We start from the raw sequence: 13,587 nt of genomic DNA on the forward strand, positions 1-13,587 counted from the left end.
GGCCCCATCCACACACAGACACCGATACAAACATATACATATTTAAAGACAAACTCACAAAAATACATATAAACAGACAAATATATACAGTCATATACACTTACAGACACACACACACACACACACACACACACACAAGTCTGCTGCATACAGACAGACACACACAACTCTGCTACATACAAACACATACAGCTCTGCTACATACAGACAAACACACACACAAACTCTGCTACATACAGACAAACACATACAACTCTGCTACATACAGACAAACACATACAACTCTGCTACATACAGACAAACACATACAAGTCTGCTACATACAGACAAACACATACAACTCTGCTACATACAAACACATACAACTCTGCTACATACAGACAAACACATACAAGTCTGCTACATACAGACAAACACATACAACTCTGCTACATACAGACAAACACATACAACTCTGCTACATACAGACAAACACATACAACTCTGCTACATACAGACAAACACATACAACTCTGCTACATACAGACAAACACACACAACTCTGCTACATACAGACAAACACACACAACTCTGCTACATACAAACACATACAACTCTGCTACATACAGACAAACACATACAACTCTGCTACATACAGACAAACACATACAAGTCTGCTACATACAGACAAACACATACAACTCTGCTACATACAGACAAACACATACAACTCTGCTACATACAGACAAACACATACAACTCTGCTACATACAGACAAACACATACAACTCTGCTACATACAGACAAACACACACAACTCTGCTACATACAGACAAACACATACAACTCTGCTACATACAAACACATACAACTCTGCTACATACAGACAAACACATACAACTCTGCTACATACAAACACATACAACTCTGCTACATACAGACAAACACATACAACTCTGCTACATACAGACAAACACACACAACTCTGCTACATACAGACAAACACACACAACTCTGCTACATACAGACAAACACATACAACTCTGCTACATACAGACAAACACATACAACTCTGCTACATGCAGACAAACACACACAACTCTGCTACATACAGACAAACACACACAACTCTGCTACATACAGACAAACACATACAACTCTGCTACATTCAGACAAACACATACAACTCTGCTACATTCAGACAAATGCACACAACTCTGCTGCTCTGTGGGGCCCACACCCGCGGCTTGGCGGGGACAGCACCAGCGGCACTGGCAGCACCCGCGGCTCGGCAGGGCCCACACCCGCGGCTCGGCGGGGCCCGCACCCGCGGCTCGGCGGGGCCCGCACCCGCGGCTCGGCGGGGCCCGCACCCGCGGCTCGGCGGGGCCCGCACCCGCGGCTCGGCGGGGCCCGCACCAGCGGCTCGGCGGGGCCCACACCCGCGGAATCGGCGGGTGGGGGCATTGGCAGGGGCCAGGGCATACATCCAGGGGGTAGAAGCAGCTCACCGGGGCCTATAATGGGGAGGCGGGGAGGGCACTTACCCGATTAGGTCACGGTGGAGAGGGGGCCCACACAGCGCCGGACAGAAGCTCGCCTCCTTCATCTGTGGGACTGAGAAGGCGGTAGCTCCGCCCACAGATGAAATTCAAACGAGGATGTCTGCGCGCCTTAAAGTGACGGCGCCGCAGATTGCTGCCGAGGACTGCGGTCCCCGGAACTCGGCCGGGGACCGCAGAACTGTAAAGGCGAGTGGGCCCCGGCCAAGGGACAGGAGAACTGACGAGGCCGAGTGGGCCCCCCCGGCTCTCCAGGGCCCCGGCATTTGCCCGGGTTTGCCGGGTGCTGACGCCGGCCCTGGATATACTCATCGCATTCATTATTCTCTCCTGACAGATTGCAAACAGTCTGTGCGCGAAAATGAAGGTCTCGTCACCATCAACAGGCGGAGGGGAGCCATCAAACAGGCCAAAATACACTACATCAAGAACCATGAATTCATTGCCACGTTTTTTGGCCAGCCAACCTTTTGCTCGGTCTGTAAGGAGTTTGTGTGGTAAGGAAACCTTTCCTCCGTTAGCATCAGAAGGTCCCAAAATGTGAGACAGATTATATGGACGACTGCCGGGGTCTCATCACTGGTTTCTTCTTCTTCCAGGGGCTTGAACAAACAAGGATACAAATGCAGGCGTAAGTTGCTGAAATATCCTCCTACTTATCTCAACAGCTTTCTGTATATCTTGAACTCTTTCTACAATATTGTGCAGGTTGAGGAAACTGATATTATTCAGTGAGCTGCATTATTATACTAGTGAGATGTGCATTATTGGAAAAGATGATCAGATTTTAGGGTACCCGAACACTGTATTTTTTGGATTTCTTGCATCGTTGAGATGAGCTGAGACTAATTTAATGTATCAACCTTATCTGGAGTTTGAGTCCTATCGCTGCATTTCTGACCAATTTATTTAGACCCTTTTAACCCTATGAGTTCGAGGTTATATATACTCTGCATGTTGGAGGTGATCACTTTAATCAGCAACGTGCATCGGTCAAATTATTTACGACTTTGGACACCAGGTAATATCGGCCTTCCGGCAGGTTGGCCTAAATGTTCTTCCTTCCACCAATAGTGTAGCTGTTAGATAAAGGTTTCACTTTTTCATTGCTAATACCATTGGTGAAAGAATTGGTATGCTGCAGAATTAAAAACTGCTAAAATTCTCAAATGTGTTCAGGAAAAAAAAACAAGCGAGTGCATGAGATTTCTGAAATCTAGTGCACAGTGAGAGCATAAGTTGCACAAAAAAAAAAGCTGCATGTGAACATATCCTTAGAGAGTGCTTATATCTAATCATCCAGAGTACCAGCATTTATGATCACCGTTATACATTGTCCATACTTAAGTGTTACGAGGGGGACCCAGGGAAGCGTGCCAAGATGGTGAAGAGGCAGCTTCCGCCGGTCAAGGTCCACTGTGCGGTGTAGGGGACCGCTGCTATGGCCGTTAGAGAGTGAGCGGGTTGTTGCTGACGATAGTCTGTTACGTAACAGACAAACTGCGTACACCGGCTCGCCCTAACCCGTGAGGGTTGTATGGGACGGGGCTTACAGCTCGGTGCACTTGTTGCACGAAGAAGCACAGCGACGCCCACGCACGTGTGCCCAAACAGAAGTCACTTAAACATGGCACGAGAGTAGCACAGCGGTGCCCGCGCACATGTGCTTCAATAACAAGGTGTGTCCGAGGAGGTCCTGAGGAGCTCACCGAAGGCAGGGACACGACATGCAAAACAAGGCGCTGCCGGAGCAGCAAGGGCAAAGCCCACAAGAAGACAATAATGCCTGTACAGCGGCGTAGCAGCACGCTGCCAGTCATCCAACAAAAGAGAACGGTCGCGCACCGCCATATTGGAAAGCGAGGCTTTTAAGGAGGCGCAGCTCCACCCAAAGGCGGGCGCGAGGCGGAGACGACGGATTTGACCCAATCAGGGTTCACCACATCACCAGCCTCGTCATCAAGCCGTGTGATGTCAGTGGGCGAATCAAAACCTGCCACGTGGTGCACATGCTCATTCTCCTGCCTCTGAGACATAGAGGCGGGATCTGTGGCTTCACAAGATGCAGGGATAATGAAATTCTTGCTGCTTCCATGAGTAGCTATCCTCTGCACATTGTGTAGTCTCCTGGACCTTCGGCGCTGCTGAGCAGGAGGGCTCGTGGCAGGCAAGGAATTGGAGACCACATCATTCCTTGCAACAGGAGAGCCACGAGGTGTAACACTTAAGTACCGTATTTTTTTCGTTTTTTAAGACGCGCCAGATTGTAAGACACACCCTAAATTTGGAGATTAAAAAAAGGTAAAAAAAATTAAAATGGGGTCCATCTTATAATCCGGTGGTGTCTTACCATAGGGGGGCAGCAGTGGTGTTGAAGCGGGGTCACAGGAGGCAGAGGTTGTGCTGGCAGCCGCGGCGGGTCCGTGGTGGCAGCAGTGGTCTGTGGTGTCAGCGGCGGGTCAGTAGTGGCAGCAGCGGCGGGTATGGTGGAGCAGGCCGGTGCGGTGAGTGTCCCAGTCTATCCGCGGTCTCTGTTCAAATGATGGCGCCTGGAGCTCCATCTGCATACGCGCTGACTCCCAGTGCCATCATTTGAAACTGGGACCACGGACACACTGGGACACCTGCCTCCCAGCCACCCGCCTGCACGGACAGAGTGGTAGCCAGCAAGCCGCCCACCCATCCGCACAGAGAGGCAGCCGGCCTCCAGGACAGAGAGGCAGCCAGCACAGACAGGCACCCGTCTGCCCGCCCACAGCCACAGGCACCCGTCTGCCCGCCCGCAGCCACAGGCACCCGTCTGCCCGCCCGCAGCCACAGGCACCCGTCTGCCCGCCCGCAGCCACAGGCACCCGTCTGCCCGCCCGCAGCCACAGGCACCCGTCTGCCCGCCCGCAGCCACAGGCACCCGTCTGCCCGCCCGCAGCCACAGGCACCCGTCTGCCCGCCCGCAGCCACAGGCACCCGTCTGCCCGCCCGCAGCCACAGGCACCCGTCTGCCCGCCCGCAGCCACAGGCACCCGTTTGCCCGCCCGCAGCCACAGGCACCCGTCTGCCCAAACGCACCTAGTCGCCGCACAGACAGACCCCCTCGGTAAGCTATATTCGGATTTTAAGACGCACCCCTCATTTTCCTCCCAAATTTTTGGGAGGAAAAGTGCATCTTATAATCCGAAAAATACGGTATGTTCTCTCCTACCATATTTTCTATCTCCATATATAGGAATAAATTTAATTATTTTTTTTGTTTTGCCTGATTCTTCCTCTTCCTTTCTCGTCTTTTGTCTCTGTCTGTCTTCTTTTCCGGGAAGCCATTGAGAGTTTATAACTAGATGTCTTTTGATCTGGACAAACACTCTTTCTCTTCTTTGTAGAGTGCAATGCTGCCATACATAAAAAATGCATTGAAAAGATCATCGGCAGGTGCACGGGCACAGCGGCCAACAGCCGGGACACCATGGTAAGTGAGCCATCTCCACTGACCTAATGCATTTACACTGTTGCGTTATCATACATGGTACATGAAAACATATGTATAAATATATGTCTGTGCATGTGTACATAATAAATATATGTACTATATATATAAATATATTATATTTATACCTCATTTCCCAATAGGGTATATATAAGCCTCATTTGCCTATAGGGTATAATGTGTATGTATTTGTATGTATGTATGTAGGCCTCATTTCTCTATAGAGTATATGTAGGCCTAATTTCCCTATAGGGGAGTACATGTGTATGTAGGCCTCATTTGTCTATAGGATATTTTGTGACATTTTACCCTTGTATAAAGGTTTTCTGAGTCCCTTTCTCTACTTTTCTCTTTTTTTTTTTTTTTTTTTCTTTTTTTTTTTTTTTTAATAATTTTGCAGCACTCCAGTAAATTACTCTATCTAAATGAGCCACTTACCAGATTGGCCGAGCCAGCAGTCATTTAATTCCTTGGCCTTTCCATAAACCGCTTCATTAAGAAATCAATAGCCCAGATTCTTCTTCCAAATGTCAAAACTGATATTTCTATCTATTCGTCAGATGAATGAGCGGCTTCATAGAGGCAGATCAGGAGCAGACTTGTGAATATACGTATATGATCACCCGTCACTGTAACACCATCATATATGTATATAACCATAAGAGAAGTTGAAAGTTAAAACTTTTAACGCTCTGTTCTTTTAAGATTTTCAAAATGTTAGGGAAGTGAAGAAATACGAGACAGGGATTTCCTTGTGTTCCATCCGCATTTTATTTATCCCATTGCAAAGGCTGCGTCACCTCTGTCCATAGGCCTTTTTGGGGCATAGATGTTACTACTGGGATTCTCACGCTAGGTCTCCTCTTCTGATAACCAGAGCTGCTGCAAAGGGAAGCTTGTGGTCGGAAGGACTTGGTGCAACCACATATTACACAGGTCTGCAGCTTCCCCTGATGGTAGCAACTGATCGCCTAAAGATTCAGTGCATAGAACCACATCAAAGGCAGGTCCTCAGTAACAAAGTGGACACTCCCTTTAAATGGCTGTCTGAGGCCTATGACTATGGGGCCTTTCCAGAAATCTGTGCCATGCAAATTGCAAGAGTTTTTTTGTTATGTTTTTTTTTCTTTTTTTCAATACAGACATGAAAAATAAAAAAAAAAATTCTAAGCATACTTAAATCCTGATATAAACAATGGGTCATTTTCTACTGAACGCATTCCCTTTAATATATCAGATTTTCATCAATTTGAGGCCTGATGCTTTATTATACAGAACTGAGCCTGTGGGTTCATATGGAGGCTACAAATGAAGAGTATAACTTTTATGAAGCTTAAAGGGGTTTCCCATCTCCAAGATCCTATCCCAATATGTAGTAGGTGTAATAATAAGAATATTAGCAAATACCTCTGATTAGAAATGTAGTATAGTTCTCCTGATAAGCTATGTCACGTACCTCATGTGCAGGGCATTGTAGTAGCTTAGGTATCCATGGTTACGACCACTAGCAACTAACTAACTGTCCTTATATGCGTGGCTGTAACCTTGGATACCTAAGTTACTATAATGCCCTGCACATGAGGTAAGTGACATAGCTTTTCAGAAGATCTATACTTCATGTCTAATTGGAGGTATTTGCTAATATTATTATTACTACACCTACTACATATTGGGATAGGATCTTAAAGATGAGAATGTCCATTTAAGTATTATACACTATATAGAGTAATATTATATTATGTTTTAGATTTGGGTTCAGTTGATACATGTATCTCACAAGATTTACTGGTATTTCTGTATTTTAGTTCCAAAGGGAAAGATTTAACATAGATATGCCTCATCGGTTCAAAGTGTACAACTATAAGAGCCCTACCTTCTGCGATCACTGCGGCAGCCTGCTATGGGGATTGGTGAAGCAAGGGTTAAAATGTGACGGTGAGTATACAGACTTCTGTTTGGTGCTCTAGTTCCTCTAATGTTTTACCTCAAGCCTCTGCTGCAGCACGAGAATCAACAAGAACAGGTCTGACACATGGAGAGCTGCACATGAGAACCTGCACAACTGTAAAGACTTCACGGGACAAACTGCAAGGCCCCGAATTTCTAGAATTCTATTTCTCATGTGTTTTCATCCGGAGCTCCTATAGAAGTCTTGTATAATAATATAGTGATATATATACGAATGGTTGCAGGTGTGACGGCCTGTTGGGACCTGCAACCTCGTGACCACGGGTCCTAAAGCTCTCTACTCACTTTTTATAAGAGCGGTCGTCTCAGCTAGACCCCTAGCGATCATATGGCTGTCACTATTATTATTATTATTTATTATTATAGCGCCATTTATTCCATGGCGCTTTACAAGTGAAAGGGTATACGTACAACAATCATTAACAGTACAAGACAGACTGGTATAGGAGGAGAGAGGACCCTGCCCACGAGGGCTCACAGTCTACGGGGAATGGGTGATGGTACGATAGGTGAGGACAGAGCTGGTTGCGCAGTGGTCTACTGGACTGAGGGTTATTGTAGGTTGTAGGCTTGTTGGAAGAGGTGGGTCTTGAGGTTCCTCTTGAAGCTTTCCACGGTAGGGGAGAGTCTGATGTGCTGAGGTAGAGCGTTCCAGAGTATGGGGGATGCACGGGAGAAATCTTGTACGCGATTGTGGGAAGAGGAGATAAGGGAGGAGCAGAGAAGGAGATCTTGTGAGGATCTGAGGTTGCGTGCAGGTAGGTACCGGGAGACTAGGTCACAGATGTAGGGAGGAGACAGGTTGTGCATGGCTTTGTATGTCATGGTTAGTGTTTTGAACTGGAGTCGTTGGGTGATGGGAAGCCAGTGAAGGGATTGGCAGAGTGGCGAGGCTGGGGAGTAGCGAGGGGAGAGGTGGATTAAGCGGGCCGCAGAGTTTAGGATAGATTGGAGGGGTGCAAGAGTGTTGGAAGGGAGCCCAGAGAGCAGGAGGTTGCAGTAGTCGAGGCAGGAGATGATGAGGGCATGCACTAATGTTTTTGCTGATTCTTGGTTAAGGAAAGCACGGATCCGGGAGATGTTTTTGAGTTGTAATCGGCATGAGGTGAAGAGGGCTTGGATGTGTGGCTTGAAGGATAGAGCAGAGTCGAGGGTCACTCCAAGGCAACGAGCTTGTGAGACTGGGGAGAGTAAGCAACCATCCAGTTTGATGGAAAGGCTTGTTGGAGGAGATGAGTGAGTTGGAGGAAAGACAATGAATTCTGTTTTGTCCATGTTAAGTTTTAGGAATCGTGCAGAGAAGAAGGATGAAATAGCAGACAGACATTGTGGGATTCTGGTTAGTAGAGAGGTAATGTCAGGTCCAGAGAGGTAGATCTGTGTGTCATCGGCATAGAGATGTTACTGGAAGCCGTAGGACTCAATGAGCTGTCCCAGGCCGAAGGTGTAGATGGAGAACAGCAGGGGTCCAATAACTGAGCCTTGGGGGACACCGACAGATAGGGGGCGAGATGAGGAAGTGGTGTGAGAATGGGAGACGCTGAAAGTTCGGTCGGTTAGGTATGAGGATATCCAAGAAAGGGCCAAGTCTGTGATGCCCAGAGATGAGCGAATCTGTAGTAGGAGGGAATGGTCTACTGTGTCGAAGGCAGAGGACAGGTCCAGGAGGAGGAGGATAGAGTAGTGTCGCTTGGCTTTGGCGGTTAATAGGTCGTTAGTGACTTTAGTTAGGGCAGTTTCAGTGGAATGATGCGGTCGGAAGCCAGATTGTAGCTGGTCAAAGAGGGAGCAGGAGGAGAGGTATGAGGACAGTTCAAGATGGACATGCTGTTCCAGTAGTTTTGAGGCATAGGGAGAAGGGATATGGGGTGATAGTTTGACACAGAGGATGGGTCAAGGGAGGGCTTTTTGAGGATGGGTGTAATAGAGGCATGTTTAAAGCATGAAGGGAATACACCAGTTGTTAGTGGTAGGTTGAAGAGATGGGTTAGGGCTGGGATGAGAACTGCAGTGATGTTGGGGATGAGGTGTGATGGGAGCGGGTCCAGTGCACAGGTTGTTAGATGTGATCTTGAGAGTAGAGTGGAAAGATTGTTTTCTGTCATGGTGGAGAAGCTGGATTTGGAGGAAGAAGGCTGAGTAGCTATGATGAGGGGCTGTGGTGATTGTGGGCCAAAGCTTGCTCTGATGTTGTGATAAAAGGGCACTACCATGCTCGGATGTTCGGTACTCGTAACTAGTGATGAGCGGGCACTACCATGCTCATGTGCTCGGTACTCATAAGTAGTGATGAGTGCGCACTACCATGCTCGGGTCTTGTAAATAGTGATGAGCGGGCACTACTATGCTCAGGTGTGCAGTACTTGTAATGAGCAATTGGATGTTCGGACAAGGTCGACTTGTGTACCGAGTATAATGAAGTCAATGGAAAACTCAAGCATTTTTCTGGAAAATCTTCTGACTGCTTGTTACGAGACCCGAGCATGGTAGTGCTCACTCATCACTAGTTCCGAGCACCTGAGCATGGTAGTGCTCACTCATCACTAGTTCCGAGCCCCCGAGCATGGTAGTGCTCACTCATCACTAGTTATGAGTACTGAGCACTTGAGCATGGTAGTGCCCGCTCATCACGAATTGTCATCTATTCTGTTTCTAGATGATAAATGTTGGTTATTGGACAACTTAATAAGGTCTCACAAAACATTTCTAACTTGCAAGAAATGATCCAAGGAATATAAAAAAAACACCATTTTAGCTTATGGCATCAAGTGCATTTATTTCTTTTTACTTCATTTCTTATCTATGCCACATATTAGACTTTCTGCCGTAGACTCCCCTCTTGTCCTCAGTTGACTTTTACTGTTATTGTGCCAAGGCACGAGGTGATATGTGATGTTAATGCCATACTGTGGCCAAATGTTCAGGGAATATAGGCAGAAACTCATTAAAGGGAACCTGTCAGGTCCCCTCTACCCGCCAACCCAGCAGCATTCACATGTGTATGCCCAAATTCCCTGCCCTGTATAATGCAATTTACTAAAATCAATGTTTTAAAAAAGCATTTATAAAGTGCACTGTTCTTATGCTAATTAGGTCCTTGAATAGTCAATGGGACGTTGTTTCACCAGACTAGTCAGCCTCTTTCTGTTATCACACCCCTGTGGGTGTGATAACAAGATATCCATGAGCCAACATCATCACAGCTCTTGGAAGTGTTGCGCGCGGATCATTTCAGCAGTGTCAGTTCTCCTCACAAGTCGGTGTATGCTTCCAAGCTTCATTAGGGCACTGTGCATAATTGCAAGTGCAGAATGTTTTTCTAGATATGTAGAGTGCGTCTCTATCTGAAGACGGGAAGTGTACACCCGGGTTCTGAGGTGCACTGACACTACTAAAATGAGCCGAGCGCATGCGCAAGATTTCCAGCAGCTGCTGTGACGCCGGCTCATGGAAATCATGTTATCACGCCCACAGGGGAGTGATAACATGGAAAGAGGGATAACTAGTCTGGGGAAGCAATGCCCCTGCAACTAGCCAAGGCCCTAATTGTCACAGGAACAGCGCACTTTATAAATGCTTTTTTTAAAACATTGATTTTAGTAAATAGCATTATACAGGGCAGTTACACAGGGAAGTTTGGCATACACATGTGACTGCTGCTGGGTTGGAGGGAAAAAGAACTTGTCAGGTCCCCTTTTTAAATCCAATGAGTCCAATCCACTAGTTTTTTTTCCTGTAGCCACCCTGTCATACAAGTTTGTTAAAAGTACCTTCCTCTCCTATCCCCCCACACCCAGTATCGTCAGTAAGCACATAAACTAAATCTCAATCTTTTAACTTTTTTTTTTTTCTTAATCTAAAAAAAGTCCAAAGCATTTATCTTTGTTTGCCTAATACGTAATGCCAAATCTGCTGCATAAACAGCAATGCTAACATTCTGACTGCCACTAGAGGGCGCTTATGTGCCTAATGCACACTGTGGTACTGTGGTGTTCCCTTCATAAACCGTATGCATTCTGCTCTGAAGCTCCCTCTAGTGGTGATTGTTGCCAGTCAAACTTTTATATTTTTATATGCAGATGATTTGGAGCACTGTATCGGGAAAAATAGTTCTGCATCCACAATAATAGATATACTAATGAGCACGTTAATGTGAACTTGAAGGCACTGTCAAAACATATATTTTCAATCAATGTTAAATTACTATTAAGCCTCCAAATCTTATAAAGTTTTTGCACTGAGTGTCCTACTACAGAGGACAAGGCTGCACGAATTATCTCCCATTATTGGGGAGAACTTGCAGAGGGGTGAACTTGCAGTACCACTCATGGCCACTACACAATTCCTGGCACACCTCAATCAGCTGATCATGGGAGTGGCGGGAGACTGATTCTGGCCAATCTGATATCGATGGCTTAGTCTATGGATAAGTTATCAATATTTAAAGTATTTACAAACTCCTTTTACGTAGAAAATTAATTCAGAAAATCCTAACTTGACTTTCCCTGTTCCGGAGTAAGTATTGCCTGTAATGGTGTGCGGTGTAATCTCATGACTGTGTCTTCCATTCTGTAGAGTGCGCTATGAACGTCCATCACAAGTGTCAGACTAAAGTGGCTAATCTATGTGGCATCAACCAGAAACTCCTAGCAGAAGCTCTGACACAAGTCAGCGTGGTAAGAAACAGAGTATTTAAGGAGTTGTGCCTAAACGAGCTAGAACATATGCAAGGGTTATCAGGAGCGAACGCCGCTGATCCTTGGATTTCTGTTACATTAATGGAATTGTCTGATCTGAACAAGCCCTTTAATTATAGAAGGTTTATCTTCTATTAAAGGGCACATGCCTGTTACATTCCTAATGACAGTGTTAAAGGGGTTGTCCAGGAAAAAGAGTGCTTCATACCTGGGACTGTAAAGGTGACAAAATAACTCAAACTCGCCTGACTTCACCTACGTGAGCCCAGCACAGGCTGCTCATAATCTGAATCGGTACTGGAAGCCATGGCCGGGCCATTCCAGCTGCAACAAGAACACTGAGGCTTGTTATTAGTTACAATGGTCAAGATACTTGAATCACAAGGTATACGTCCCCTGACCGCTGCAGCCTGTCATAGCCTGCAGTGATCCTGGGGCTGGTTGAATAGTACAACCATGGCTTCCAGTGCTGGTGTTCCAGTGCCAGTACAGACCACAGAGTGGCCTGTGCTTTTTTTTTCCTGAAGGTTAACAGGTGCATATGGTTTATATTGTTTTTACAGTAATTAACAAGCACCTTTTGTCTGGACAACCCCTTTAAAAGGAACCTGTCAGGTGCAATATGCACCCAGAACCATGAGCAGTTCTGGGTGCATATTGCTAATCCCTGCCTAACTGTACCTGTATACACTAGCATAGATAAAGGGATCTTTAGAAAAGTGTTTCTAAAAATCTTTTACCGTATGCTAATGAGCGAGAGGACTAGACCACTGGCCGTTAGTCATGCGCACTATGAAGCCGGGTGTACACGTCCTGGCTACAAACTGAAGTAGTGCGCATTACCGAAACTCCGGGTTCATGCGCACTGAGCTGAAATCCAGTGTCTGGCAGCGGAGAGGTGAGTGACATCATCCTCTGACGTGCACATTCATTAGCATGTTAGCACACCCACAGGGGCATACTAACATGCTAATGGAGCTAACTTGCCAGGGGAACTAACTCCAAGGGGACTAGTCCCCGCACTCATTAGCATATCATAAAGGATCTTTAGAAATACTTTTTCTAAAGATCTCTTTATCTATGCTAGTGTATACAGGGACGGTTAGGCAGGAATTAGCAATATGCACCCAGAACTGCTCATGACTCTGGGTGCATATTACACCTGACAGGTTCCCTTTAAGCTCCTATTCAGGACTATTTTTTTTTTTTTTTTCTTTTTCTTTCTCTTTTTCTCAATCTTTCTTTCTTTCTTTCTTTCTTTCTCTTTCTTTCTTTCTTTCTTTCTCTTTTTTTCTTTTTCTCTTTTTTCTTTCTTTCTTTCTCTTTTTTTCTTTCTTTCTCTTTTTCTTTCTTTCTTTCTTTCTTTTTTTCTTTCTTTCTTTCTCTTTTTCTTTTCTTTCTTTCTCTTTTTTTTCTTTCTTTCTCTTTTTCTTTCTTTCTTTCTCTTTTTCTTTCTTTCTCTTTTTTCTTTCTTTCTTTCTCTTTTTCTTTCTTTCTTTCTCTTTTTTCTTTTTTCTTTCTTTCTTTCTCTTTTTTCTTTCTTTCTTTCTCTTTTTCTTTCTTTCTCTTTTTCTTTCTTTCTCTTTTTCTTTCTTTCTTTCTTTCGTTTTTTCTTTCTTTCTTTCTCTTTCTCTTTTTTCTTTCTTTCTCTTTTTTCTCTTTTTTCTCTTTTTTCTTTCTTTCTTTCTCTTTTTCTTTCTCTCTTTTTTCTTTCTTTCTTTCTCTCTTTTTCTTTCTTTCTTTCTTTCTCTTTCTTTCTCTTTTTTCTTTCTTTCTTTCTCTTTTTTCTTTCTTTCTTTCTCTTTTTTCTTTCTTTCTCTTTTTTCTTTCTTTCTTTCTTTCTTTCTTTCTTTCTCTTTTTTCTTTCTTTCTCTTTCTTTCTCTTTCTTTCTCTCTTTCTTTC

At 45.2% G+C, this 13,587-nt stretch overlaps 1 protein-coding gene across 2 annotated transcripts in view; it reads left to right on the forward strand.

The window, feature by feature from the left end:
• PRKCD (protein kinase C delta) overlaps positions 1–13,587 on the forward strand; it is a 110,811-nt gene that overhangs the window by 83,596 nt on the left and 13,628 nt on the right. For both annotated transcript variants that reach the window (XM_075321768.1, XM_075321769.1), the window contains exons 5-9: positions 1,879–2,038; positions 2,141–2,172; positions 4,916–5,001; positions 6,825–6,954; positions 11,563–11,663. In XM_075321768.1, the coding sequence (XP_075177883.1) occupies positions 1,879–2,038; positions 2,141–2,172; positions 4,916–5,001; positions 6,825–6,954; positions 11,563–11,663 (509 nt within the window). The remainder of the gene's footprint in view (positions 1–1,878; positions 2,039–2,140; positions 2,173–4,915; positions 5,002–6,824; positions 6,955–11,562; positions 11,664–13,587) is intronic.

Source organism: Anomaloglossus baeobatrachus, chromosome 8, assembly GCF_048569485.1.
Source record: "Anomaloglossus baeobatrachus isolate aAnoBae1 chromosome 8, aAnoBae1.hap1, whole genome shotgun sequence".
Taxonomy (NCBI): Eukaryota; Metazoa; Chordata; class Amphibia; order Anura; family Aromobatidae; genus Anomaloglossus; species Anomaloglossus baeobatrachus.